Source organism: Neoarius graeffei, chromosome 1 (assembly GCF_027579695.1).
Source record: "Neoarius graeffei isolate fNeoGra1 chromosome 1, fNeoGra1.pri, whole genome shotgun sequence".
In the NCBI taxonomy this organism is placed as follows: Eukaryota; Metazoa; Chordata; class Actinopteri; order Siluriformes; family Ariidae; genus Neoarius; species Neoarius graeffei.
Window position 1 is genome coordinate 63,747,657 of NC_083569.1, and position 27,600 is coordinate 63,775,256.

Here is a 27,600-nt window from a genome sequence, read left to right on the forward strand (position 1 = left end):
TCCCTCAGACGACATGAGGAAGAAACCTCGAGAGGAACCAGACTCAAAAGGGAACCCATCCTCATTTGGGCAACAACAGACAGCCTGACTATAATATTAACAGTTTTAACAGGTATAACCCTCAACTGTCCTCATGGGGCCGTCCTTCACAGGAGTGGGGCGATAAAACTCCGACCAGACACAGGGCACCAGGATGGATCAAGCAGGTCCGAGGGGCAGAAGAGGCCAGCATCTCAATCCCAGGATAAACATGTAACTCAGAGGGACAGATGGGGGGGGGGGGGGAGAGAGAGAGAGAGAGAGAGAAAACACGTTGTTAGGTATGCCCTAAAAATGACAAGTATTAAATCTGTGTGGTAGGCTCGCAGAGACGAGAGTCTTTACATGAGGCATGACGCACAATGGCATGTTAATATGGTAAAAAATATATCATGACCTGCTCTGGCTGGATGCTTGATTGGGTGATGGGAGCACACTCCTCAGCAATGATGAGATGCAGATGGGACCCTTAGGCCTGGCCAAGACAATTCAGTTACATTTCACCGGGTCTGGGACATGCGACAGAATGTCTGACGGCCGATTCCCTGCAGGCTACGATAGCCAGTCGAGGTCCCCACCGTCTCCACCAAAAGATTTCCTGTTGACTCCATGTAACTCAGAGGGACAGATTTGGGGGGGGGAGAAAGAAAACACAGGTGGTTAGGTATGCCCAATGTCACCTGAATAAGTAGGAACAGTATACATATTGCACCGAGTACAAGCGGGGACTCCGGCAACTAACTATGACAGCATAACTAAAAGGAGAGAGCCAGAAGGTAACACAGGCATGAGGGAGCCCCGGGACATAAAGCAGCCAGCCACTGCACCGTCAACAAACTCGAGTGAGCAAGCGAGTGGGGACTGACAGCATCCATACATCCCAGTTTACCAAAACACTCTATGTCTGAGGACCCTCCAGATCTACTCCTTTACCTCATAAACACCATTAACAAAAGGCTTGACTAAACAGATATGTTTTCAGCCTAGACTTAAATGCTGAGACTGTGTCTGATTCCCGAACATTACTTGGAAGGCTGTTCCATAACAGTGGGGCTTTGTAAGAAAAGGCTCTGCCCCCTGATGTAGCCTTCACTATACGAGGTACCAGCAGATAGCCTGCACCTTTTGATCTAAGTAGGCGTGGCGGGTCATAGAGGAGCAGAAGTTCACTCAGGTACTGTGGTGCGAGACCATTTAGTGCTTTAAAGGTCAATAGTAGTATTTTATAATCAATACGAAATTTGATTGGGAGCCAATGCAGTGTGGATAAGACAGGCGTGATGTGGTCATATTTTCTAGTTCTAGTAAGGACTCTTGCTGCGGCATTTTGAACTAACTGGAGCTTGTTTATGCACTTATTGGAACATCCAGACAGTAAGGCATTACAATAATCCAACCTGGAGGTAACGAAAGCATGGACTAGTTTTTCTGCATCATGCAATAACATTAAATTTCTTATCTTTGCAATATTTCTGAGATGAAAGAAAGCTATCCGGGTGATGTTATCAATGTGAGTTTCGAATGAAAGACTGGGGTCAATAATCACTCCGAGGTCTTTTACTGCTGCACGTGAAGAAACAGAAAGGCCATCCAGAGTTACTGTGTAATCAGAAAACTTACTTCTAGCTGTATGTGGTCCTAGCACAAGTACTTCAGTCTTGTCAGAGTTAAGCAGAAGGAAATTTATAAGCATCCAGTGTCTAATGTCCTTAACACATTCCTCAATTTTATTAAGCTGGTGTCTCTCATCAGGTTTTGCAGAGACATACAACTGTGTGTCATCAGCATAACAGTGGAAACTAATACAATGTTTACGAATAATATCGCCCAGAGGTAACATATATAGAGAAAAAAGCAGTGGACCCAAGACAGAACCTTGTGGAACACCAAACTTTACCTCGGTACGTCTAGAAATATCACCATTTATATCGACATACTGATAACGATCAGTTAGATAAGACCTGAGCCAGGAGAGGGCCATTCCCTTAACTCCCACAACATTTTCTAGTCTATCCAGAAGAATGGAATGATCAATGGTATCAAATGCTGCACTAAGGTCAAGCAACACAAGTAGCGAGACACAGCCCTGATCAGACGCCAACAGTAGGTCGTTTACTACTTTAACCAGTGCTGTCTCTGTGCTATGATGAGGTCTAAATCCTGACTGATACATTTCATGGATGTTATTCCTATGTAAATATGAGCATAACTGCTGTGCCACAGCTTTTTCAAGGATCTTGGAGATAAAGGGGAGGTTTGATATTGGCCGATAATTGGACAGCTGACAGGGATCAAGGTCAGGTTTTTTAATCAGGGGTTTGATAACTGCTAGTTTAAAGGATTTGGGTACATAGCCAATCATAAGAGAAGAATTTATTATTTTTAGAAGCGGTTCAATTACTCCAGGCATTATCTGTTTGAATAGATGTGTCGGTAAGGGATCTAGTACGCAAGTTGAGGCTTTTGATGTAGAGATTAATGAAAGTAATTCAGTTTCTTTTAGGGGAGTAAAACATTCTAACTGATGATCTGATACAGTTATATTGTTAACTACAAGGTCACTTTCATTGTCTAACCTTAAATTAGTAGTTTGAATTTTTTGTCGGATATTCTCAATTTTGTCATTAAAAAAATTCATGAAGTCGTTGCTACTACATACTGCAGGTGTGCATGTGTTGATAGTGGACTTATTCCTGGTTAATTTTGCTACAGTATTAAATAGGAATCTAGGATTATTTTTGTTATCTTCTATTAGGGAGGAGAGATATGTTGATCTCGCAGCACTAAGAGCTTTTCTATACTTCAGGAAGCTCTCCTTCCACGCCAATTTGAACACTACCAATTTTGTTTGACGCCATTTACGTTCCAATTTTCGAGTGGTCTGTTTTAATGTGCGAGTGTCATCATTATACCAGGGTGCTAATTTTTTCTCTCTAATCATTTTCCTTTTTAGAGGAGCTACATTATCTAAAGTATGGCGGAATGTTGACTCTAAGCATTCAGTTGCCTGATCGAGTTCTGCAGGGGCTGACAGTGACCCAATCAAAGTTGACAGCTCTGGGAGATCATTTATAAAGCTCTGTGCAGTAGTTGACGTGAAAGTACGTTTAATACAGTAGCGTGGTGAGGTGCATATATTATTACTCAGACATATTTTGAATGAGATGAGACAATGATCTGAGATAACTTCAGACTGTGGAAGTATGACTATATTGTCTACGTTTAATCTGAATGTTAGTATTAGATCAAGGGTGTGACCACCATTATGGGTCGGTCCTATGACATTCTGCTTAATCCCGACTGAATCTAAGATGGACACAAACGCTGTTTTTAAAGGGTCTTCTGGGTTATCAAAGTGAATATTAAAATCTCCGACAACTAAAGCTTTGTCTAAGGAAATAACCAGATCTGAGATAAAATCTGCAAATTCAGAAAGAAACTCAGAATATGGCCCCGGGGGCCTGTAAATAATAAGCAATGGAATTAACTGGGTAGACTTATTTTTCGAGGCTACATACATTATATGAGTATGAAGAACTTCAAATGTATTAAATTTATAACCAGGTTTGTGTGTTACACCTAGATAATCGTTATAAATAACCGCGACGCCTCCTCCTCTGCCAGTTAGACGAGGCTGGTGTATATAACTGTATCCAGGAGGACTTGCTTCATTTAATGCTATATATTCATTTGGCTTAATCCATGTTTCTGTTAAACACAGTACATTAAACTCCTGATCAGTAATGAGTTCATTAACCATTAGCGCTTTAGATGTAAGAGATCTAATATTTAATAGCCCCACCTTTAGATCAAAGGTGCTGGCAGCAGCTGTACAGTCAGTCTGATCTAATTTTATATTGATTAGGTTACTGGAACAAACTCTCTGAAAATTTCTACCTTTTTGTTGAGCTCGGGGAACAGACACAGTCTCGATGTAGTGGGCCCTGAGTGACGACTCTGTGCAGCTAGCAGACAGTCGGTTTAGCCTGTTCGTCTGCTCCCTGGCCTTGGCTCTGGATTGTCAGAAATTAACTAGGCCTGTTCTGAGACTATGACCTATGCTGCAGGAAATGAGAGCAGCACCTTCCCGAGTGGGATGGATACCGTCCCGCCCTAACAGGCCAGCAGTGCCCTCAAAATTAGCCCAATTATCTATAAAGCCCACACTGTTTTCAGAGCACCACCTGGACAGCCAGCAGTTCAGCGACCATAACCTGCTGTAAGCTACATCGCCACGCCGCATTGGGATGGGGCCAGAGCATACTACAGCATCGGACATCGCCTTCGCTAATTTAAACACCTCTACAAAGTTACTCTTAGTAACCTCAGACTGACGAAGGCGTATATCATTAGCTCCTGCATGGATAACTATCTTTGAGAACCTGTGCTTGCCTAGGACCCTAAGATTACCTGCTATGTCCGGCGCCCTGGCTCCCGGTATACACCTGACTAAAGCTGCTGGTGCCCCTAAAGGCTGAGCTAATTTCACGTGCCGTATGATAGAGTCCCCTATAACCAGAGCTCTTTCAGGTTTCTCAGTGGGTGCATCACTAAGGAGAGCAAACCTGTTCGACACGTGACGCGGAGAGGAGTGGTGCTCCCGTGGGCGAGCCTCAGCGGTAGCTTTGGCTCTACGCTTATGCCGCCGAGCCGTCACCCATTCGCCCCGCTGTAAGGGCTCTAATGCCGGAGTTGGGGGATTGCTAACTCCACCTAGGGCGTCCAGACTTTCCCTAACAGAAACTACACTGTTCTCACGCTCACTAACCTGCTCTAAAGCCTGGACACGCGCTTCTAGCACTGAAATCTTCTCCGTCAGAGAGCTAACTAATCTGCACTTATCACAAGTAAAGCTAATAGAGCTATCGCTAGTGACGGAGGAAGAATGACTAAACATCCTGCACTCAGCACACTGAACAGGCTGAAGGTGTGCCATGATGAAAAGATTCACGTACCTTAAATGAAGATCTGTTGATATTAAAGCAGATCAGATGGCCTCCGCTTGTGGACTTTACACAGGAGGAGAGAAAAAGAAAGCTTCCGGTCTCGGCGTTCTTCCGAAAAAAGAAAGAGAAAAAAACCGGGAAAAAAAACCGGAAAAAGGAAAGCGAAAGTGAAAAGTACAAAAATGAAAGCGACAGTATAATAAAAATGAAGACGATACTGGAAATTTATTTATAGAAAAAAAGTTAAAAAAGGATTAGTAATTAACGCCGGCACTCGCGGGAAAAAGGACTCGGCGCGAACAACTCAGGAAACAGGAAGTGCGACAAGTTGGCTCTTAGCCAAGTATTGTTCCTCCTGGATCCGAGGTTCGACTATTGGTCGAATTCTCCTCTCCAGTACCCTAGAGTAAACTTTCCCCGGGAGGCTGAGAAGTGTGATTCCCCTATAATTGGAGCACACTCTCCGGTCCCCTTTCTTAAAAAGAGGGACCACCACCCCAGTCTGCCACTCCAGAGGCACTGTCCCCGACCACCACGCGATGTTGCAGAGGCGTGTCAACCAAGACAGCCCCACAACATCCAGAGACTTGAGATACTCAGGGCGGATCTCATCCACCCCCGGTGCCTTGCCACCGAGGAGCTTGCAAACCACCTCAGTGACTTCGGCTTGGGTAATGGACGAGTCCACCTCTGAGTCATCAGCCTCAGTCTCCTCAATGGAAGACATGACGGTGGGATTGAGGAGATCCTCAAAGTATTCCTTCCACCACCTGACAATGTCCCCAGTCGAGGTCAACAGCTCCCCACCCGCACTGTAAACAGTGTTGGCAGAGTACTGCTTCCCCCTCCTGAGGCGCCAGATGGTTTGCCAGAATTTCTTCGAGGCCGACCGATAGTCCTTCTCCATGGCCTCCCCGAACTCCTCCCAGTTCCGAGTTTTTGCCTCCGCAACTGCCCGAGCTGCAGCACGCCTGGCCTGCCGATACCCGTCAGCTGCCTTAGGGGTCCCAGAGGTCAACATGGCCCGATAGGACTCCTTCTTCAGCTTGACAGCATCCCTTACTTCCGGTGTCCACCACCGGGTTCGGGGATTGCCGCCACGACAGGCACCAGAGACCTTGCGGCCACTGCTCCGAACAGCTGCGTCCACAATGGAGGTAGAGAACATGGTCCACTCAGACTCAATGTCCCCCGCCTCCCTCGGAAGCTGGGAAAAGCTCTCCCGGAGGTGGGAGTTAAAGACCTCCCCAACAGAGTGCTCGGCCAGACGTTCCCAACAGACCCTCACCATACGTTTGGGCCTGCCAGGTCTGTCCAGCTTCCTCCTCCGCCAGTGGATCCAACTCACCACCAGGTGGTGATCAGTTGACAGCTCAGCCCCTCTCTTCACCCGAGTGTCCAAGACATAGGGCCGGAGATCAGATGAAACCACAACAAAGTCTATCATCGACCTCCGACCTAAGGTGTCCTGGTGCCACGTGCACTTATGGACACCCCTATGCTCAAACATGGTGTTCGTTATGGACAAACCGTGACTAGCACAGAAGTCCAATAACAAAACACCACTCGGGTTCAGATCGGGGAGGCCGTTCCTCCCAACCACGCCCCTCCAGGTGTCACTGTCGTCACCCACGTGAGCATTGAAGTCCCCCAGTAACACAATGGAGTCCCCAGTCTGAGCACCCTTCAGTACCTCTCCCAGGGACTCCAAGAAGGCCGGATACTCTATACTGCTATTTGGCCCATAGGCACAAACAACAGCAAGAGCCCTCTCCCCAATCCGAAGGCGCAGAGAGGCGACCCTCTCATTCACTGGGGTAAACTCCAACACCCCTCCTAGAACTGCCACCTTATTGTGGTGGAGGGGTTTGTGTGCCTGAATGATCCTAGGAGCTATGTTGTCGGGGGCATTATGCCCCTATCAGGGTTTCCCAAGGCAGACAGGTCCTAGGTGACAGGCCAGACCAAGACCAAGAGCAGTTCACCAAAACCCTTATGGAGAAACCATCAAGGACCGTGACGTCGCCCTGTATGGCACAGCCGGGGCCCCACCCTGGAGCCAGGCCTGGGGTTGGGGCTCGTATGCAAGCGCTTGGTGGCCGGGCCTTTGCCCATGGGGCCCGGCCGGGCTCAGCCCGAAGAGGTGACGTGGGCCTGACCTCCTGTGGGTTCACCACCCACAGAGGTAGCAGTAGGGGACTGGTGCAGTGTGGATTGGGTGGCAGTCGAAGGCAGGGGCCTCGACGACCTGATCCCCGGACACAGCGGCTAGCTGTTGGGACATGGAATGTCACTTCGCTGGGGGGGAAAGAGCCTGAGCTTGTGCCGGGAGGTTGAGAGGTACCGGCTAGAGATAGTCGGGCTCACCTCCACGCACAGCTTGGGCTCTGGAACCCAGCTCCTCGAGAGGGGTTGGACTCTCCACTTCTCTGGAGTCGCCCATGGTGAGTGGCGGCGGGCTGGTGTGGGCTTGCTTATAGCTCCCCAGCTCAGCCGCCATGTGTTGTCATCCGGTCGATTAACAAATCTCAGGGGGGATTTTTCTTGCTCCGTCATTATTAGATCTGTTCCTGAAGTTCTGCTGCCTGCTCTACAGTCTGAGTTTCGTTTTCTTAGAAACCTTATGACATGACAAATATAAGGGAGGGGCCGATTAAAAAACGAAAGAAAGATTTAATGTTATTTTTGCCGATTTAATACAGCCTAAAAATAAGTCACCAGGAAAATACATCGCCAACAAAAATGTTTGCAGCCTACAGGCTGTTACTCAGCTGGGCACAACATTCGCAGTGCTCAGCATAAATGAGTGCACCCCCTTTGAAAAGTAACATTTTAAACAATATCTCAATGAACACAAACAATTTCCAAAATGTTGACAAGACAAAGTTTAATATAACATCTGTTTAACTTATAATGTGAAAGTAAGGTTAATAATATAAACTTAAAATTACACATTTTTTCAGTTTTACTCAAATTAGGGTGATGCAAAAATGAGTACACCCCACAACAAAAACTACTACATGTAGTACTTTGTATGGCCTCCATTATTTTTAATGACAGCACCAAGTCTTCTAGGCATGGAATGAACAAGTTGGCGACATTTTGCAACATCAATCTTTTTCCATTCTTCAACAATGACCTCTTTTAGTGACTGGATGCTGGATGGAGAGTCAAATCAAATCAAATCAAGTTTATTTGTATAGTGCTTTTAACAATAAACATTGTCGCAAAGCAGCTTTACAGAATTTGAACAACTTAAAACGAGCTAATTTTATCCCTAATCTATCCCCAATGAGCAAGCCTGTGGCGACGGTGGCAAGGAAAAACTCCCTCAGACGACATGAGGAAGAAACCTCGAGAGGAACCAGACTCAAAAGGGAACCCATCCTCATTTGGGTAACAACAGACAGCCTGACTATAATATTAACAGTTTTAACAGGTATAACCCTCAACTATCCTCATGGGGCCGTCCTTCACAGGAGCGGTGCGATAAAACTCCCACCAGACACAGGGCACCAGGATGGATCAAGCAGGTCCGAGGGGCAGAAGAGGCCAGCATCTCAATCCCAGGATCAACATGTAACTCAGAGGGACAGATTTTTTTTGGGGGGGGGAAGAGAGAGAGAAAGAAAACACAGGTTGTTAGGTATGCCCTAAAAATGACAAGTATTAAATCTGTGTGGTAGGCTTGCAGAGACAAGAGTCTTTACATCAGGCATAACACACAACAATGGCATGTTAATATGGTAAAAAAATATCATGACTCTGCTCTGGCTGGATGCTTGATTGGGTGATGGGAGCACACTCCTCAGCAATGATGAGATGCAGATGGGTCCCTTAGGGCTGGCAAAGACAATTCAGTTACATTTCACCGGGTCTGGGACATGCGACAGAATGTCTGACGGCCGATTCCCTGCAGGCTACGATAGCCAGTCGAGGTCTCCACCCTCTCCACCAAAAGATTTCCTGTTGACTCCATGTAACTCAGAGGGACAGATTTGGGGTGGGGGGGAGGGAAAGAAAACACAGGTTAAGTGAGAGAGTGATGCTCAACTTGTCTCTTCAGAATTCAGAATAATTTCTTTACACCACAAAGGTGAAGGCTACAAGAAGATCAGCAAAGCTTTACTTATCAGTCAGAATACTGTAGCAAAAGTGGTACAAAAATTTAAGAAAGATGGGACTGCAACCATCTCACCAGGTCGTTCACGGAAGTTAACACCTCGAGAGGAGCGGCTTCTGGTGAGAAGGGTTGAAGAAAATCGGCATGCAAGTTCACTGCAGTTATCTAAAGAAGTAGAAAGCCAAACTGGGGTGACTATTTCCTGTGACACAATACGGCGTACACTGCAGAGGAATGGCATGCATGGATGCCGTCCAAGAAAGAAGCCTCTCCTAAAGCCCAGGCACAAAAAAGCCAGCCTAGAGTTTGCCAGGGCCCATGCTGACAAAGATGAAGACTACTGGGACTCTATACTCTGGAGTGATGAGACCAAGATAAATGTTTTTGGAACTGATGGCTTCAAAACTGCATGGCGTCGCAAAGGTGAGGAATACAAAGAAAAATGCATGGTGCTGACAGTGAAACATGGTGGTGGCAGTGTCCTTATGTGGGGCTGCATGAGTGCTGCCTGCTGGTGTCGGGGAGCTGCATTTCATTGATGGCATCATGAATTCACAGATGTATTGCTCTATACTGAAAGAGAAGATGCTACCATCACTCCATGCCCTTGGTCGTCATGCACTTTTCCAACATGACTAAACACACATCTAAGGCCACTGTTGGATTTCTGAAGAAGAACATGGTGAAAGTGATTTAGTGGCCAAGTATGTCTTCTGATCTGAACTCAATCAAACACCTGTGGGGAATTCTGAAGAGACAAGTTGAGCATCACTCTCCATCCAGCATCCAGTCACAAAAAGAGGTCATTGTTGAAGAATGGAAAAAGATTGATGTTGCAAAATGTCGCCAACTTGCTCATTCCATGCCTGGAAGACTCGGTGTTGTCATTAAAAAATCATGGAGGCCATACAAAGTACTATGTAGTAGTTTTTGTTGTGGGGTGTACTCATTTTTGCACCACCCTAATTTGAGTAAAACTGAAAAAATGTGTAATCTAAGTTATATTATAAACCTTACTTTCACGTTATAAGTTAGACAGATGTTATATTAAACTTTGTCTTGTCAACATTTTGGAAATTGTTTGTGTTCATTGAGATATTGTTTAAAATGTTACTTTTCAAAGGGGGTGGACTCATTTACGCTGAGCACTGTAGGCAACTTCATTATCTGTTAGTAAGAACGTTCTTAATTCACGAACCTTTTGTAAATAACATAATATGTACGTTCGTTCTTAAATTCACTGTTTGGAACGTTATTAAAAAGAAAGAGAGAACTGGTGAGCACAGTGTCCATACAGTGGTGCTTGAAAGTTTGTGAACCCTTTAGAATTTTCTATATTTCTGCATAAATGTGACTTAAAACATCATCAGATTTTCACACGTCCTAAAAGTAGATAAAGAGAACCCAGTTCAACAAATTAGACAAAAATATTATACTTGGTCATTTATTTATTGAGGAAAATGAGCCAATATTACATATCTGTGAGTGCCAAAAGTATGTGAACCTTTGCTTTCAGTATCTGGTGTGACCCCCTTGTGCAGCAATAACTGCAACTAAACATTTCCCGTAACTGTTGATCAGTCCTGCACACCGGCTTGGAGGAATTTTAGCCCATTCCTCCATACAGAACAGCTTCAACTCTGGGATGTTGGTGGGTTTCCTCACATGAACTGCTCGCTTCAGGTCCTTCCACAACATTTCAGTTGGATTAAGGTCAGGACTTTGACTTGGCCATTCCAAAACATTACCTTTATTCTTCTTTAACCATTCTTTGGTAGAACGACTTGTGTGCTTAGGGTCGTTGTCTTGCTGCATGACCCACCTTCTCTTGAGATTCAGTTCATGGACAGATGTCCTGACATTTTCCTTTAGAATTCGCTGGTATAATTCAGAATTCATTGTTCCATCAATGATGGCAAGCCGTCCTGGCCCAGATGCAGCAAAACAGGCCCAAACCATGATACTACCACCACCATGTTTCACAGATGGGATAAGGTTCTTATGCTGGAATGCAATGTTTTCCTTTCTCCAAACATAACGCTTCCCATTTAAACCAAAAATTTCTATTTTGTTCTCATTTGTCCACAAAACATTTTTTTCCAATAGCCTTCTGGCTTGTCCACGTGATCTTTAGCAAACTGCAGATGAGCAGCAATGTTCTTCTTGGAGAGCAGTGGCTTTCTCCTTGCAACCCTGCCATGCACACCATTGCTGTTCAGTGTTCTCCTGATGGTGGACTCATGAACATTAACATTAGCCAACATGAGAGAGGCCTTCAGTTGCTTCGAAGTTACCCCTGGGGTCCTTTGTGACCTCGCCGACTATTACACGCCTTACTCTTGGAGTGATCTTTGTTGGTCGACCACTCCTGGGGAGAGTAACAATGGTTTTGATTTTCCTCCATTTGTACACAATCTGTCTGACTGTGGATTGGTGGAGTCCAAACTCTTTAGAGATGGTTTTGTAACCTTTTCCAGCCTGATGAGCATCAACAACGCTTTTTCTGAGGTCCTCAGAAATCTCCTTTGTTTGTGCCATGATACACTTTCACAAACGTGCTGTGAAGATCAGACTTTGATAGATCCCTGTTCTTTAAATAAAGCAGGGTGCCCACTCACACCTGATTGTCATCCCATTGATTGGAAACACCTGACTCTAATTTCACCTTCAAATTAACTGCTAATCCGAGAGGTTCACATACTTTTGCCACTCACAGATATGTAATATTGGATCATTTTCCTCAATAAATAAATGACCAAGTATAATATTTTTGTCTCATTTGTTTAACTCTGTTCTCTTTATCTACTTTTAGGACTTGTGTGAAAATCTGATGTTTTAGGTCATATTTATGCAAAAATATAGAAAATTCTAAAGGGTTCACAAACTTTCAAGCACCACTGTAAAGGGGCTGTTTGGTTAAGGAACACCGCCACAGCTGATGACAGAAAAATTCTCATCATAATGAACAAAAACCTCCACATACCTGTCTGACAGCTCAGAAACACTCTTCAGGAGGTATGTGTGGCATTTTGGACTACAGTTAGTCCAATTACAAAAAAAAAAAAAAATCCTCAGTTACGATACTTATAATATATTATTTATACTTAGATATAAAGTAGGCATATGTAATAATCATATATTTTATATTATTTATGAACTGCTTTCAATTATATGTTCTTATACATTATGTCAGTGGGTGCAGGCACTTACAGACACAGTTGCAATTCGTGAACAGAGTGCCAAAGGAATATAACTAGTTCAGAGTTCAAATGTAAACAAAAGCAGAGGAAATGTAACTAAAGTCATCATGAGAAACAAATGGCTTGGCATGATCAGGTACAGGGACACAGAACAATACTTCACACTCAGGGTATGTGGTTGTGGTCCTTAAGTAGTGTGCACTGATTGATTGTGATGTGGAATACATGTGGTGGTAATCAGAACTCAGGAGAGGGAGGGAGCTGTGGCGCTTGAGAATTGTAGTCCATGATAGCCATTTTTGAAGCTGCCAAGAACTCAGATTACTAGTGCTACTAGTGACAGAAACACCCACCCCCTGGCACTCACTCTGGGAGCGCTTTCCTTTCTGGGACGTAGACGCTTTCTGGGTGCTGACTTTTCAGGATGTTGGCTGTGTAATTCTTGAGTTAGGACTGGATCTAAAATGTCTTTGGCAGGTACCCAACTGTGCTCCTCTGGGCCATACCCCTCCCAGTCCACCAGATATGCTAGGTTGCCCTGCCTGTGATGGGAATTGAGGATTTTGTGTGCCTGGCACACTGGCTGTCCTTCCAATTCAAGAGGTAACAGTTATTCTGTGGCTGGTGTATTATTGGCAAGAGGTCCAGGAATAGCAGGTTTCAGACATGATATATGGAATGTGGGTGATAGGTGGCAGTGTTATAGGAGTTCCAGTCTGTATGAGACCTCACTGATCTGGCATAGGACTCTGAAAGGGCCGATGTAAAGGGCACTGAGCTTTTTACATATGCTGGGATCCCATAGGTCCTTAGTGGGTGCCCAGACTCTGTCTCCAGGTGCATACATGGGTGTTTCCTCACTGTGCTTGTCAGTGTAGAACTTGGATCTATGGGACACTTGCTGAAGTCACTGGTGAATACTCTCCTATACCTGTTCACTTCTCTGAAACCATGAGTCCACTGCCAAGATGTGTGTGGGTAAGTTGTCCCATGGGAACAAGGGGGGGGGGTTGGTATCCCAGGATACATTGGAAAGGAGTGAGTTCTGTGCATATGCCGCCCATGGAAGAAACTTTGACCAGTCCTGGGTGTTTTCCATGCAGGACACTCTCAGGAAGCACCCAATCTCCTGGTTGGCATGCTCTACTTGGCCAGTGGACTGCAGATGATGCTCAGAAGTTAGACTCACTGATACTCCTAGTTTGTCCATGAACTTGGCCCATAATCTGGATGAGAATTGAGGTCTCCAAATCACTCACTATGTCTTCAGGGATCCCTTAGTACCTGAAGACATGGTTAAAGATGAGTTCAGTGGTTTGGAGGGCTGTGGGTAAGCTGGGCAAGGGAATGAGTTTCAGAGCTTTGGAAAAACGATCAATGACTACCATGATTACTGTGTTGTCCTGTGATTTGGGTAGCTCAGTGATGAAGTCAAGTGCCAGATGGGACCATGGTCTCTGAGGTGTGGACAGTGGCATGAGTTTACCCGCAGGCAGAGCTCAGGGCACCTTGGCTTCAGTACAGGCAGAACAGGAAGAGACAACTGGTTGATGTCTGACCTCATGTTCTCCCACCAATACTTTGTCCTGATGAGTTGGTATGTGCGTTGACTATTGGGGTGTCCAGTGGCAGGAGACAAGTGCACCCAAATGATGAGGCGACACCTGTGATGGTGTCGAGAATGTGAGTCTGGGTGGACAAGCTTCAGGGGGATTGCAAGGTTGGACTTATGCCAGTTCCTTGTTGATGTCCCAGGAGAGAGCATTCACAAAGCACTTGGGTGGCAGGATAGGTGTGCACTCTTGATTTAAGGTAGTAGAGGCATGAATTCTGGACAATGCAGCAGCTTTTGTGTTTCTGGAGCCAGGACGGTATGAGATGGTGAATTGGAACCATGTAAAGAAGAGATCCCAAATGTGCTTGATGTGGGTTCAACCATTTAGCTGTCTTGAGGTATTTGAGATTCTTATGGTCTGTGAGAATGATGAATGGGTGTGCAGCGCCCTTGAGCCAGTGCCTCCACTCCTCTAGGGCCAGTTTAATTGCAAGAAGTTCTTTATTCCCCATGTTATAATTCTGCTCAGCTAGTGTGTTTCTTTGAGAAGAATGCTATGGGGTGCAGTTTCAGCTTCTCCCCAAAGCATTGAGACAGGACACCTCCAACTCCAGTCTCAGATGCATCTACTTTGATGATGAAGGGCTTAGTAGGATCTGGGTCCTTTAGGATTGGTGCTGTGGTGAAGGCAGACTTGAGCTGAAGAAACATCCTCTACCCCTGGTTCCATTGCAGAGATTGGGCCCCTTTTTGAGTAGAGCAGTGACAGGATCTGCAATAGTACTGAATCCTCTAATGAATCATCAGTAAAAGTTGGCAAACCCAAGGAAACCTTGGAGTTCCTTGATTGAAGTGGGAGTTGGCCAAGTGGTGACTGTGGTAACCTTGTTTGAGTCCATACTAACCCCTCTGGCACTGATTATGTACCCCAGGAACAAGATTTGGGAGGCATGAAATATACACTTCTCAGCCTTCACATATAGCTGGTTCTCCAGGAGCCTGGTGAGTACTGATTTGAGGTGTTCTTGGTGACTAGCTTCATCTGGGGAGTAGAGCAGAATGTCATCAATATAAGTGATGATGTGGCATCCCAGCATGTCCTGGAGCATGTTGCTAATCAGGCATTGGAGCGCACTGGGTGTGCAAGAGAGCCCATGTGGCATAACAAGGTATTTGAAGTGCCCAGAGGTGGTACTGAACACCATCTTCCACCTGTCCTCCTCTCAAACCCACACCAGATTGTAGGCACTTCTGAGATCTAGCTTGGTGAAAATACAAGTGGAACCTTAATTGTTTCATGGCAGAGGGTACTAGTGGTAGCAGATAAGGGTACTTAACGGTGAGCTGGTTCAGTCCTTGATAATCTATACAAGGTCTGAGGCCTCCTCCTTTTTCTACAAAAAAGATGCCTGCAGATACTAGAGACATGGAAGGATAGATATACCCTTGTTGTAGTGCTTCTTGAACATACTCTTCCATAGCAGATTGCTCAGTGATTGGAAGTGGGTAGATTCAACAGCGTGGAGGGGTAGTGCCCAGGAGGAGGTCGATGGCACAATCATAGGGTCTGTGAGGAGGTAATTCACTGGCTTTTCCTTTACTGAATACCTCTTTGAGTTCATGGTAGCAAGTTGGAACATGTTCATTGTCCCCAGTTGTGGGACTCTCCACAGAGGTGGAAGCCAGGGTGAGCTGGGGCAGTTGCATTGAAATACAATGAACACTGTAGAAGAAAACTGTTGCACTCGAATACATCCCCAGAGAACTTATCTGGTCAACGAACAATTGTAGAGGAGTTCTCAGCAGGTGCTGGACGTGTCAGGAGGGCCTGTGAAACAGCAGCTGTGAGCTGTGAGATGTGGATGTTCAAATCGCTCAACATTTGCCGGTATGCTGGCAGCCTAACAGTCATCCTTGCACCGAAAGAGCAGTTTGCTTTGCTGCTTCTGCTGCATCCATAGTGGTGAAGTATCCTGTCAGCGGGTGCAGGCGCTTTCAGATGCAGTTGCAGGGGAGAGCGGGTACATCGCAAACTAGCAGCCAAATCGTAAGACGAGAAACAGAGTCACGTTCAGGCAAAGGGTCAGCCAATTCACAAACAGAGTGTCAAAGAAATATATCCAGCTCATATATATATATATATATATATATATATATATATATATATATACACACATACACACACACTGTAGTTCAGTGGTTCTCAAAGTGGGGTTTGTGAAGCATACTCATGGTGTTCATGACTTTTTATTTATTTAGTTACAGTGGTGGAAATCACAGTGTCATATTATCAAAGTTAGTATATTGAGGGGTCCATGCACAAAAGTTAACTCAGACCTAGCATGTTCTGTCAGTGGAATTTCCAGGAATAGAAAGTTCTATGACTTCAAAAAAAATATTGTTTAAAATGTTAAACAATATTTGCATTCCTGTTGTATCTGCTGCTATTGCTCATTTGCACTACTGTTCATATATACCTCATACGCTGCTCTTCTCAGCACCTTCTCCGTTACTGTACTGTATTTGCACTACTGCTATTTTGTACATTGTTTGATTTTACTGTATTTTCATCTATATTTATAAATATTTAGTTTTTTCACGGTCCAAATCCTGCGCTCTGATTGGCTGGCGAGTGGGTCCGTCTCCTATGGTACGGACCCCAGTTACGGACCTCTGGTGACTCGCTCGTTCACAACAACAACATAGTAGCAATTTTTGTCAACATTTATTTTCGCATTTCTCAGGAGAATAACATTAATTTTACAGCATGGATAGTGATCATGACAGTGTTCACAGCGAAAGTGAGTTTTACAACCCTGAGGAAGAAGAAATAAAATAAAACATTTCAGGAGAAAGCTAAAAACCTAACTTGCTAACGCCGAGCAAAAACATGGCTGAATCCTGAATGACTCCTATTTGTATAAATAGTGGACTACATAGGTGGCAAAATGTAGTTTTTTCCCCTGCCATGGAAGTGCACTTGTATACCGAGGAGGAAGCAATTTGCATTACATCCAATGAGGATTCAAAATGGCTGCTCGCCTCGGTTTTCCCTTTCGGCTGCTCTCGTTTTCTGTTAGAATTTGGTAAAGAATAAAATAAATACTGTATATTATTTACCAGCTTAAGGTCGGTCCGTATGGTGAAAAACCGTGACCTCGGCCTTGAATACTGACCCCGGCCCAGAGGGCCTCGGTCATGGTATTTCACCATACGGACCTCCCAGCTGGTAAATTACATACATACGTAGGAATCGTTGGAGGTGGGTGGAGCACAGAAGCACTGCAGGCCAGAACTGAGTTGTCAAACTCTTTATTTTTAGCTTTTCAGCTTGTCCTTCACACTCTCCCAGCCACACACGCGCGCACACACGCACACACACACACACTAGTGTTCTGGTTGGGGAGAGAGCTGCCTTTCTCTGCTCTCTCTCCTTTTATAGGGCGCGGTCACTGGGGGAGACACACAAACACAGGTTAATTCACGTCAGGTGCAGTGATTCTGCCACTTACCTTCCCTGACTCCGCCCTCCATTCACAGACCGACGCTTGACCACGCCCCCGCTGCCACAATATATTGTTTTCCTTAATATATTTTTTTTGTGTGTGTGTGTAATCTTTATCTGTTTTTACAAGTAAGGTGAGGGCGGCACAGTGGTGTAGTGGTTAGCGCTGTCGCCTCACAGCAAGAAGGTCCTGGGTTCGAGCCCCGTGGCCGGCGAGGGCCTTTCTGTGTGGAGTTTGCATGTTCTCCCCGTGTCCGCGTGGGTTTCCTCCGGGTGCTCCGGTTTCCCCCACAGTCCAAAGACATGCAGGTTAGGTTAACTGGTGACTCTAAATTGACCGTAGGTGTGAATGTAAGTGTGAATGGTTGTCTGTGTCTATGTGTCAGCCCTGTGATGACCTGGCGACTTGTCCAGGGTGTACCCCGCCTTTCGCCCGTAGTCAGCTGGGATAGGCTCCAGCTTGCCTGCGACCCTGTAGAAGGATAAAGCGGCTAGAGATAATGAGATGAGATGAGACAAGTAAGGTGAGAGAGAAACGGCATTTCGATTCTCTTATATGTCCTGGATACAGGGGCGCCGCTAGGGGGGGAAAGTTAGGACGATTCTAAGGGCCTGGCACTGACAGGGGGCCCTGTGAGGGATATTAATATTATATTAATAGTATTGCCTTGTGTAAGTTTTTGAAATAAAATATTTCATTTCATCTGTTAAAATATGCAAATTATACACGGTTATGATTTGCTATAACATTTTTCTTGAATTATTTATGATATTGTCATTTCACCCCTCCACCCTTTTTACTAATGGTACAGTCTGATTCTGGGAGCGGGACACGTGAAATGTGTAGCTCCGTGCATGCACAGCGCCGCTATTAGCGCAGCTTAGAGCAGCTGGCAGTTTTTCTATGTGCGCAGCAGAGGTGTGCATTCTAGAAGTTGCTAAGCAGGAGCAGGTGTGATAAATTATGAAGTCTGGATATCACACTGTGTGTGAAAAAAACATCACCTTTTTTCATAGGTATCTTTATTGTATAATTAAGTCTAGATGTTTTGCCATTGTTCATGTGTGGATTTGTTGATATTAAGTATTTAACTTTAATATTTTGCACATTAGCTGTGGTCATAGATATCATTGCTATTGTTCATGTGTGGATTTATTGCTACTGTTGCTAAGTATTTAACTTGAATATTTGAACATTTGCGGTGTTTTCTAATAAATGTGTGATGCCTAAAAGAAACCAAAAACACTTAGTGCACTGCAAGAAATCCACTATGTAATTGTATCAAAAAACTAGTGTAGTTATTCATCAAGGCATACATTTGATCACATACAATAAGTCAATAAATGGAGGAAACAAAGGAATATATTTTGTAATCCTGATTATTGATGTTTGCTGGAGGGCTCTGGAGTATCCATAATGTGCATACAGAATGTTATAAATCCATACTGATACAGTGATGCATGCAATTTCTCTCAACACAAACATTTGGATTGAATGAACTCCATAAGCTACTGAGTGGCCTAATAATAGTTGCCAATAAAAGAAAAAAAATTATATATCTTCCATAATATATATCATGGAATTTTCATTTTAAGGCAACAGTCTATTCAGTCTAATTCTGACAGTTCTACATTTAAAATGTTCATATAACAAATAATTGTATCACCTAAACTTGCTAGGTAGCTGATCACATGCATAGTAAAGTAGAAGTGCCAGCCAAAAACAGACTTCAAATTCAGTTGCTTGAGCTTGAAAATTTTACCGGGGGGGCCCTAAATTGTAATCTTTCATAGGGCCCAAGATTTCTAGCGGCGCCCCTGCCTGGATATATAGTGAATTGACAATAAAAAAAAAATCTTTGAATTGAATTTAATTGAATTTAATTATTTTCATGCAATAAGTCTATGCTGTGGGGTCCGTGGAATTGATTTTATAGTTTATGGTTATATAAAGTTTGAGAACCATTGCTGAAGTTTACTAAGAAATTATTTCGGTTGTTATTGTTTAAAAGAAACACACACGGCGGCACGGTGGTGTAGTGGTTAGCGCTGTCGCCTCACAGCAAGGTCCTGGGTTCGAGCCCCGGGGCCGGCGAGGGCCTTTCTGTGCGGAGTTTGCATGTTCTCCCTGTGTCCGCGTGGGTTTCCTCCGGGTGCTCCGGTTTCCCCCACAGTCCAAAGACATGCAGGTTAGGTTAACTGGTGACTCTAAATTGACCGTAGGTGTGAATGTGAGTGTGAATGGTTGTCTGTGTCTATGTGTCAGCCCTGTGATGACCTGGCGACTTGTCCAGGGTGTACCCCGCCTTTCGCCCGTAGTCAGCTGGGATAGGCTCCAGCTTGCCTGCGACCCTGTAGAAGGATAAAGCGGCTAGAGATAATGAGATGAGATGAGAAACACACACACACGCATACATTTAAAAAAAGAGAAAGAAAGAAAGAAAGAAAGAAAGAAAGAAAGAAGCGCCCTTCCACGCGCAGTGACGCTACAGTCGCGTGCTTTGACGCGGTGGGTGTGAGAGCTGGGTAAGAGCTGAGTGTCTATCAGGAGAAACTGAAAGTATGCTGCATTAGCCCAACTGTACGCCAAGAGCAAACATCGCTCAACATGGGGAAAATTTGCCAAATTATAGTAATTGGTGTTAAAGGGGAAAAGAAAATTATAGACGTTGCAAACTCCGAGGAGGAATTCAATAAAACAACTGTTTTGGCTTTCAAAGAAAAACTTGTGGTGAAATGTCCGGAGCTTAAAGGTAGGCTGATTTAATCTAGCGTCATCTTTAACCTGAACTTTAAATGCAGTTGACTCCGTGAGGTTAAAAAATCTCTTTCTTTTTATCAGACTCGAAGATCAGAATAATGTTCACTGATATCCAGCTTCAGGACACCGACACTTTCGGGAAAGCCAAGCTCGAGCACCTCTCCACCGTGTTTGTGATCACCCAGTTGCCCGGAGGAGGAGCTGCACACACAGCTGGATGAAGACGGGGAGTCCGGGCCAGCTGCGCTCCAAACCCAGACTTAAGAAATGCAGAGACTTTTAATCATCTCGGTCCTGTCCTCTCTGTGGACCTGTTGCTTTCAGATGATCGTGTTCTAAATTTTGATGACGTTCTAATTCTTGTGTTATTATACGACATATAATGTAATACTCAACAAGATTCTTCTATTATTATTATTATTATTATTATTATTATTATTATATAAATTAGTGTTTTACAGAGCGATTGAATAAAAAGGACAAACAACTAACAGGATAAAAGTGTGTGTGTGTGTGTGTGTGTGTGTGTGTGTGTGTGTGTGTGATGTTAGTGCAGTCGGAAAGGCAGGAAAGCAGCAGGACTGGGCTGGCTTTAGCTCTGGAATAAATGATTTCCAGGAAACCAGAGCTGTGACTTTAAACGAAAGTAAAACTGATTTGTCGCTACATGGTTTGCGTGCCTGTTTATTTCAAAGGAAACATTCGGGGGCAAGTGTACTGGATACTAACTCAGGGGTGTAACAAGGAATTTCAAGTGGTTTGTAAAACAACACAAACCCCAGAAGAAATGGCTTTGGAAAGGTAAAAAAGCTTTTGATACGCTTGTCATGATTAATAGACAGAATATCCTACATAATGCATAAATGTATACAGTCCCAGTCAAAAGTGGTACTGTATACACTGGTACTGTTCTGTAAAATTCAGTGGTTTTTCTTGATCTTTTTTATTAATTAATATGTCTTAAAGTAATGATGGATGTTTCTCTTTACTGAGCTGAGCGGTTCTTGACATCGTATGGATTACTACAGTTGTGGAATTGGGCTGTTTACTGTATTTTTATTATTTACTATTTACTGTTTGATCTCAAATACATTAAGAAGGCAAGAAATTGCACTAATTAATTTTTGATGAGGCACAGTTGTTAACTGAAAAGCATTCCACCTCATGAAGCTGGTTAAGATAATGCCAATAGTGCAGAAAGCGTCATCAAGGTAAATGGTGGATACTTTGAGGAATCCAAAAGATGAAACATATTTTGTTTTTAACACGTTTTTGTTCACGACATAATTCCATATATGTCACATGTTATTTCATAGTTTTGATGTCTTCAGTATTGTTCTACAATGTAGAAAATAGTCAAAATACAGAAAAACCTATGAATGAGTAGGGGTGTCCAAACTTATGACTGCGACTGTATATGATGTAACACAATAAGCATAAACCTATTTCAATATTCATTCATTCATTCATTTAGTAAGTAAGTAAAGACTACATATTTCAATCCAGTAGCCAAAATTAAATTAAATTAAAGCTGTCATGTCTGCACCTGCTTGCACTCAAGACTCCACTTCCGAGAATTCACAGCAGCCTTCAAATATGGCTGCCATGGACTACAACACCCATCCTGCACCTCACTGCTCACAGTCTTCTGAGTTTTAATCATATGCACCTATTCATAATCACAGCACAACAGGACTCATAGTTCACACCCTCGTTGCAAAATATACGCTCAGTTCCTTGTGTCTGACTTTAACAGGCCAAGTGATTATTGCTCTGCTTTTCTGGTTTGACTTGTTTCGTACTTTGGATTTTGCCTTTTCGGTATTGCCTCTGATATACTGTTTGTGCCTCACCTGACCATTGCCTGTTTTATGATTCTACCATATTCCCCAAGCTCAGCCCAAAGGCAATGGTTAGCCTGGGCCCGCCCATCCTAAGCATGACGCAACACAAGGGCCTGTTGCAAGCTTAGTCTGGCCAGGCAAGCTATCTCCAGCTCTTCCAAGCTCCCGAAAACAGGCATGCAAACTGGTTAGGGGTGAAAAAGGTGAGAAGGGCGCACGGACACACGGCACGCGCACAAAAGTACATTTCGTAGTCTACGTTACAAAAAAAATTGCAACCAGTATTAAGCAGGCAACATTCAACATCACTCATCACTTCCCTTTCAACTGTTGTGTGTACTAACTAGGTTTTATCTGGACAGGATGTTGTGTAATATACCATACCACATATACCATACGGTCAAATTGAAGATCGAGATGGTGATTTTGAATTAAAGAACAGGCGTGTACAATGGGCATTACATATTGGATTTTTTTTTTTTAAAATAAAAAACTATAAGTTCATCTCGGCCTAAAAAATTTGGGCAGATGCTCCCGCGCGGCACATGCCAGCAATTCCGCCCGTCCCCCTATGAAATGAGCCACAAGTAGGAGAATTATACACGGTATCATACCTAAAATTTTATCAGAAATATAGATACGATACTATGATTCTCCCCAACATACTACATTAGATAAGCTAACCTCATTTATAAAAGATACACACTTGTATATGACATATATGTGATATATATGATGTATATTCATACATTATTACTTTCTGGAAATCTTCAGTAAGTTTGGTCTTTTCATGACAGCCTGTTGTAGACCTAAATATAATGCACATGAAATGACACTCCTCACCTCAACATGTCCTTTACAATCATTTAAGCCACCATGGGCAACGCTGAAACCACTGCTGCAAACAGTACATCGTGCGAAACTGTCATTATTGTTGACCCTTATTAGACAGGGAGATCATCAGGCAGGGAGATCATCAGGCAGGGAGGAGATTATTAGACAGGGAGATTATCAGGCAGGGAGATTATTAGACAGGGAGATTATCAGGCAGGGAGATTATTAGACAGGGAGATTATCAGGCAGGGAGATTATTAGACAGGGAGATCATCAGGCAGGGAGATTATTAGACAGGGAGATCATCAGGCAGGGAGGAGATTATTAGACAGGGAGATTATCAGGCAGGGAGATTATTAGACAGGGAGATTATTAGACAGGGAGATCATCAGGCAGGGAGGAGATTATTAGACAGGGAGATTATCAGGCAGGGAGATTATTAGACAGGGAGATTATTAGACAGGGAGATCATCAGGCAGGGAGGAGATTATCAGGCAGGGAGATTATCAGGCAGGGAGATTCTTTTGTGTAATCTGAGCTGAAGTGGGTTTTGTATTTTGGTTTTTTGGGGCGCGCGCTCTCTCTGCCATGCCGATCCTGTAGGCCGCACTGACTCAGCTGAAAACTTCGGTCCTCGAGAAAAGAGAAGCCCGCCCACACTGAAGGCTGATTGGCTTATTTTGCTGAGTAACCCAATCAGGATGCTCTTTGTCTCACGCACTCCGTCATATGCGCTCTCTCGCGCGCTCCGTCATATGCGCGAGGCAGACATTAATGTTTCGACTGGGAATGTTTTTTTTTAAAATCGCGAGTCTGATTGTGTGGCGCTGCGCAACACACTGGTCTCTGTATGGGAAACCCTGCATTGCTTGCGCTCTACAGCCAGAGCAAGCTAGAACAAGCGGTTGTCATGGGGATTTGAAAAGACGCTTGGTGCTTATTTTTAGGAGAAAAACACCGTCGGCTTTCTAGCTCTCGAAAAAAAAACCTATTTGAAAACCATCCATTGTGAAGAGGGAATTTCTCTATACCACGCCACTGAGCTGATCATGTGTTCATTTTCACATCACACATCACATTATCTCTAGCCGCTTTATCCTTCTACAGGGTCGCAGGCAAGCTGGAGCCTATCCCAGCTGACTACGGGCGAAAGGCGGGGTACACCCTGGACAAGTCGCCAGGTCATCACAGGGCTGACACATAGACACAGACAACCATTCACACTCACATTCACACCTACGGTCAATTTAGAGTCACCAGTTAACCTAACCTGCATGTCTTTGGACTGTGGGGGAAACCGGAGCACCCGGAGGAAACCCACGCGGACACGGGGAGAACATGCAAACTCCACACAGAAAGGCCCTCGCCGGCCCCGGGGCTCGAACCCAGGACCTTCTTGCTGTGAGGCGACAGCGCTAACCACTACACCACCGTGCCGCCCTGTTCATTTTCATATCTCTCATATTGGGCGACAGTAAGCTATAGCAGCTGGTATTTACATCTGTAGCCGTCTTATGGAGCAAGCTAACGTTATGTCTTAAACTTGATTTCAGCACGTATGTTAAAACATATTAGACATAGTTACATTTATGTACACATTTCTGGCACTGTAAAAGACTTGCCTCAACACGTAACAGCAACAAAATCCAACGACTTTTCCAGTTATTCACCCCCGAGCGCGCTGGAAACTGTTCCATTGGTATGTTCAGATCCAGTCGCGAGATGAGGTTGCCAGCTCTCTCTATAAAAAGGTGACTTTGCGGTCTGAATCTGTGGAATGTTCGTAAGCGAGGACTGGCAACCAGCAGTGGGTTGAGCACCAGCTTGATCAGAACTCCAATGGAAAAGAAGCGCGTGTTACTGTTTATCTCGATTGGCTGTAAACCTTGTAAGTGAAATGTTTGGCAACAATAACGTTGTAGCCTGCCTACCCCCCCAAAAAATACTCTTCGGATCTACACGATTCACACAAGTGACCTATTTTGGGACCAAAACGGCGAATTTCGCCGAAAGGTGAGGAGTTTGCATGTGTGCCCCTGCTGCTACCCCAGTTGGCAGCGACGAATTCAAAGAAAAATTACGGCCAATTTGACATTTACGTGCGCGAATTTCCAATGTCCGACTGCGGCGAATGCAGCACGAGATAACGCCAGAGATTGGTTGTTTTGGAAAATTGAGAGGCGCGAAGCGAGGGAGCCAGGAGTCGCGAGGAAAGGAGGCACGGGAGGAAAGGGGTAAAAGCTGATTAACTATCTATCAAAAAATGAAATTATAATGAATGAACAGTGCTAGTATAGTTGCGATGCTGATTTTGAGAGGATAAAAATCAGGTTGGAGAAGGTTATTTAGCTAACTATACATGTAAGGCAAAAAAAAAAGTGTGTTTCCGGTAACCCGACCGATCGAGAATTTCCGCGTCGAAATTGCCGACCGTAAAGTTTTTATTACAAATTTCCCTCGATATTTTAGTGTAAGTGGCGTTAGTTTGTCATTTTTTGTTTCAACGCATTCAAGTTGTGAAAGAAACGATAAAAAGTAAAATGTTTTGCCACTTCTATCAGCCCTCCTGGCTGTAATGCAAATTGCTTCCTCTTCAGTATACAAGTGCACTTCCATGGCAGGGAAAAACACTACATTTTGCCGCCTATGTAGTCCCCTATTTATACAAATAGGAGTCATTCAGGATTCAGCCATGTTTTTGCTCCGTGTTTTTGCTCGACCGAAGTTCTACAGTAGGCTAGGCGAGGCCGTCTGCTTTTAATGGAAGTAGCCTAGCCTAGGACGTTAAACCATATTTTCACGTTATTTCTTGATAAGGTGTTTTCACATTATCACATGAAAATATCATGAAATTACGTGATATGTTATTACATGATAAATATATTGTAAAAACGTGATAACTCTGTTAACAATATCTTTTCACGTAATTACTTGAGTCTAAGCCATTTTTTTTTTTGAGTGTGGCAGCAATACGCTTCCGCAGATCATAACTCGAACTCTTGCAATATTTTTTTTATTCGTTTAAAGATTTAAAACACTTATTTTATTATGATGTGTGGTATAAAGGATTCTGTGCCAAAATACTATTTTGTAAGATGTTTACTTGTTAATTTTTTCGAACAAAATAAAACAAATTAAGAAAAAAAAATTCCTACCTACCGACCTTATTTTAGTATTTCATGTTACCTGAAACACACTTTTTTTTTTTTTTGGCCTAATGTTAGCTAGGTCTGACATTAGTTTTGTGTAAAGTCGGCCACAAAAGTTAATATTGATTCACCGTCTGTCAAGGAAAACATTGCTATTGGCTGAAGCTTATGATTCAAATATTGAGGATCTTAAACATGAGTTACATCAGACGAGGAGAGTACTAGACAGAAAAAAGGGGGAACAGGAGAGTCCTACCACTCTCATGGAGTTCACTGTTTTTGGACCCATACCAAGATGATGTTGGTTTTTTTTTTGAGTTGTTCAGGTTGTGTAAAATAGCGGTTGTCTTGCCTGTGAGCAGTGCATCCTGTGAACGAAGTTTTTCATCTCTCAGGCTCATAAAGACTTATTTGCGGTTGACTATGACAGAAAAGAGACCATCAAGTTTGGCTGTACTCAGCATTGAATCAAAGCGCACAAAAGCATTAGATCTTGATAAATTTGTGAAGCGTTTTGCTGAGCAACATGGAAATCGCCGCATTCAGCTGTTGTAGGCATGACAAGTTCATGTTATGCTCACTGGTGAGCCTTTACAAAGCGTGAGGAAAAAAAAACTATAAAATGTGACACTGGTGTAAATGGTTTAAATCATGCTGAACTTGAAGCAGTGTTGTTATTGTTGTTTTTTAGTGTCTGTTCTTTTGCATATACAGTATAAAACTGTCCAGAAACGGTATAGACCTCATCTGAGAATGTGTGTTCTTCGTGAACAATAAAGGCATGAGATTAAGTTTATCTGTATGAGTTTGTAAATGGCAGTCTGTGCCCTTTTGTAGTGTGTACATACTATTTGTCGTCAAACTGTGATTAAATTCAGTATATATACACACATGTCTGTAATACGTTGCCACCCCTCAAAAATTCCTGCCCCCCTCTTGCCACCCCATAAATATTTTTCTAGATCCGCCCCTGATTTCACATAGGTGATGTCTTTAAGAAAATTGACAGACAGGGATTGGCCAGGTGTGTCCTCTGGGGTAGGTCTGTTAGATAGCACAGGCAGTAATATATACCTTTTTGTAAATAGCCCACTGTGTTGTACACAGGGGTGAAAATTAACTTCACAAAATATCAAACTTTACCGGCCACTGACAAATAAATGGTACAATTTACCGGCCACTCAACAGTAATTTAAGACATGTTTATGGAAAGTTATTTTGTACTGTATTAAATTCACGATGTCACTGGTTGCAATTTTTTTTTGTAACGTAGACTACGAAATGTACTTTTGCGCGCGTGCCGTGTCCCCGTGCATCCTTCTCACCTTTTTCCACCCCTGACCAGTTTGCATGCCTGATAATATGGTGACAGTGATCAGACAGTTTAAACACCATAACATCTGTCCATCACCTGCATTCCTTACATGTTTGAATGTAGTTTTTGCTCATTGTTCTGTATTTGAATGTAGGCTACTCCTCACATAAATCATAATTAATAAAACTAACAATAATGATTTTCAGTCTATAGTCCTATTGATCATATTACAACTTTAACAATGACGCTTAAATGGGGACAGCTCAAATAAAACTGTTTCATCTATGGACAAATGTTTTTTTAAATGCTGTCAGATCAAATATATACCA

The 27,600-nt window shown here is 43.6% G+C and overlaps 2 protein-coding genes across 3 annotated transcripts in view; one reads left to right on the forward strand and one right to left on the reverse strand.

Annotated features, from left to right (window-relative positions):
• LOC132881862 (probable E3 ubiquitin-protein ligase RNF144A-A) overlaps positions 1–24,606 on the reverse strand; it is a 29,145-nt gene extending 4,539 nt beyond the window's left edge. Inside the window, exon 1 of the mRNA XM_060914890.1 lies at positions 24,430–24,606. The gene's annotated coding sequence lies outside the window, so the exon portion shown is untranslated. The remainder of the gene's footprint in view (positions 1–24,429) is intronic.
• LOC132881484 (plectin-like) overlaps positions 20,581–27,600 on the forward strand; it is a 64,035-nt gene continuing 57,015 nt past the window's right edge. The window contains exon 1 of one of the 2 annotated variants that reach the window (XM_060914018.1): positions 20,581–20,930. In XM_060914018.1, the coding sequence (XP_060770001.1) occupies positions 20,797–20,930 (134 nt within the window). In that variant the 5' untranslated portion in view covers positions 20,581–20,796. Of the gene's footprint in view, positions 20,931–24,663; positions 24,821–27,600 lie in introns of those variants that run through there. The other variant, XM_060914105.1, reaches the window with a different exon arrangement.